Source organism: Uranotaenia lowii, chromosome 1 (genome assembly GCF_029784155.1).
Source record: "Uranotaenia lowii strain MFRU-FL chromosome 1, ASM2978415v1, whole genome shotgun sequence".
In the NCBI taxonomy this organism is placed as follows: Eukaryota; Metazoa; Arthropoda; class Insecta; order Diptera; family Culicidae; genus Uranotaenia; species Uranotaenia lowii.
In genome coordinates this window covers 54,568,462-54,570,649 of record NC_073691.1, presented here as the reverse complement: position 1 = coordinate 54,570,649, position 2,188 = coordinate 54,568,462, and the positions used below count along the sequence as shown (strand labels likewise).

Genomic DNA, 2,188 nt, shown 5'->3' with positions numbered 1-2,188 from the left:
AAACTATCTCGTAGTGTAATATGAACACTAAAGGCGGCTGCAGGCAAAAACTCTCGCTTCCCTGTTGTTATTTGAACTAGAATTTAGATATCGCGATGGGTGAAATAGTAACTATGAACCAGACTGCAAATTCAAGCTCCATATAGATAAAGAACTAGTCAAAATGACGCATCTTCGGGTTGGATTGTAAGAAAACCACATTCATATAAATGCATCATCTACCTTGTTCCAATCCAAAGATATTACAGTTCCATACACTGCTAGTGCTCTTAGATCTCATAATTTGAATTAACAGATAGATTTCAAGCATTAATTTTTTAGTGAAATACAAATTCAATCGAAATGTTCAAAGTTTTAGCAATTTTGGCTGTAGTATTTGCCGTAGCTGCTCAGGTAAGTTTTGTTTTGTAAACACTTTAATGAAAAGACTTCAACCTAATTTTACAAACAGGCACAAATTCCTCCGGTTGGATTTGAACAAGTTGTAGCTCAGCACGCGGCACGCACGTCGGAAGCGGTGAACCAGATAGCGGCTGGATCGGCTGCTCCCCCGGATGTCAAAGCGGCCGTCGTGGCTGAAGCCCAGAAAAGCATAGCCGTTTGTGTGCAGCAGGCAAGCGCCCCTGGCCCATTTTTCCAGTGCACCAGCCAGGTGATTGCAACCGTCGGAAGCACTTTGAACCCCAATGTGTCGTCCGGAGCAAGCTCAGTCGTTTAGTTAATTTAGTTTAGTTAAGTTTGATGTTGTACAAAAGTCCCAGCAAACATTTAATAAGGTATATCGCAGGAACAACAAAATTATTCAAAGTAATATACAAGATGAAAAGATTGTATTAAACTTACCAAAATACCATATAGCTACAAAAGTGGAGGCGATATATCTACAATGGCAAGATTAAAACGATTCGATATCCCCACAAAAAGCAAAATATACGATTCTTAGTAATTTGATTAAAATGAAAAAAAAAATTTCCCCGATCGAGATTTGAACTCCAGTCCTCCGAGTCCGCCGTCCGACATCTTACCACGAGGCCAACACATAAGTTGATATCATTCACGCTATAGCTCTATAGGTGAGATTTGCTTTCAACGCACCGGTCGAAGGAAGAAAGGAAGAAACCGATTAGAGTGTCAATTGAAGGACCGCCCATTTATCGTAAATCAGTTCACTCAAATCGTTTATGTCGAATTAGCATATTCTCAACTTTTTGGAGGCATATTTACGAGTTGACTCAGCTGCTATCCGATACAACTTTTTTTGGAAAAAGCTTGTCGTAAATGAATGATAGAAAATCACTCAATACCAACGTGTTTACGATCGTTGTTGAAAATGTCTCAATATTCGATTTGGATCATCATTTCTATTACGATTTCATGTTTGCTGGGGTGTCCCAAGGTTATGCGTTTGAGAGTTAGGTTTTCTTTTGTTAAGACAGCTTCAAAATTCAGTGTCCAATGAAAAACAATTGATTTAAGATCTTTACTCACACCCGAAAATACTATTTGAGTCGATTTTTGTTTTTATGATTATGTAAAGGAAAAAAAATCTACGCAATTGAAAAATAAACTTGTTTGTTACGAATGATAATCCCTGGCTTTTTTTTCTATAGGTAATTTTTTTCTTTTCCTGTTCTCATATTGCAGTGGATTCAACCAAAAGCATTAACAAATTTTATTGAGAACTAGCTGACCCGGTGTGCATTCCAACACACATTCCCTATTATGATATATTTTTGGTGGTTAAATTTAAATACTAAACTACTTTAAAAAAAAATCCTTAATTTTTTTTTGTAAGAAGGAACATTTCAATAATTTTATTTGATTTTCAAAATCTGAATTTTTAGCTCAGTTTTCTAAGTTTTGGGATATAGAAATTTTTTTCAAGATATACTAAAACTAGAATTTTTCTTGAATTTTTAACAAAAAAGAGATTTTCTTTATGAATTCCCAGTGTGGAACTGGATTTCTGATTTCTATTTTCAACATGGTCATTGTTTTTGATTCAAAGAATTATGAAATAATTTTTTTTATTTGGTAAATTTAACAAATGGGCTGGGGCAATTTTGGTTACTTTTTTTTAGAAAAATCTGTATTTCCTCAAATACGATAAAAATAATAATATGAGAAAAACCCTGAAAAAATCAAGTTTTAGGTTTTTTTTAAATGTTGGTGGTTTTATACTTGACCT

General features: G+C 34.7%; 1 protein-coding gene across 1 annotated transcript; it reads left to right on the top strand.

Moving 5' to 3' along the window:
• The first annotated feature begins 223 nt into the window (after positions 1-223).
• LOC129740304 (uncharacterized) lies at positions 224-1,588 on the top strand. Its single transcript, XM_055731944.1, has 3 exons — positions 224-393; positions 452-756; positions 1,389-1,588. The coding sequence occupies exons 1-2, from the start codon at positions 343-345 to the stop codon at positions 716-718; spliced, it is 318 nt and encodes a 105-aa protein (XP_055587919.1). The 5' UTR covers positions 224-342; the 3' UTR covers positions 719-756; positions 1,389-1,588.
• The last annotated feature ends 600 nt before the right edge of the window (positions 1,589-2,188 follow it).

Excerpts from the sequence above, each read along its gene's own strand:
- LOC129740304 (XM_055731944.1), top strand. The coding sequence starts at position 343 with ATGTTCAAAGTTTTAGCAATTTTGGCTGTAGTATTTGCCGTAGCTGCT. Across the intron at positions 394-451 it reads TATTTGCCGTAGCTGCTCAG|GCACAAATTCCTCCGGTTGG; the intron begins GTAAGTTTTGTT and ends TTTTACAAACAG.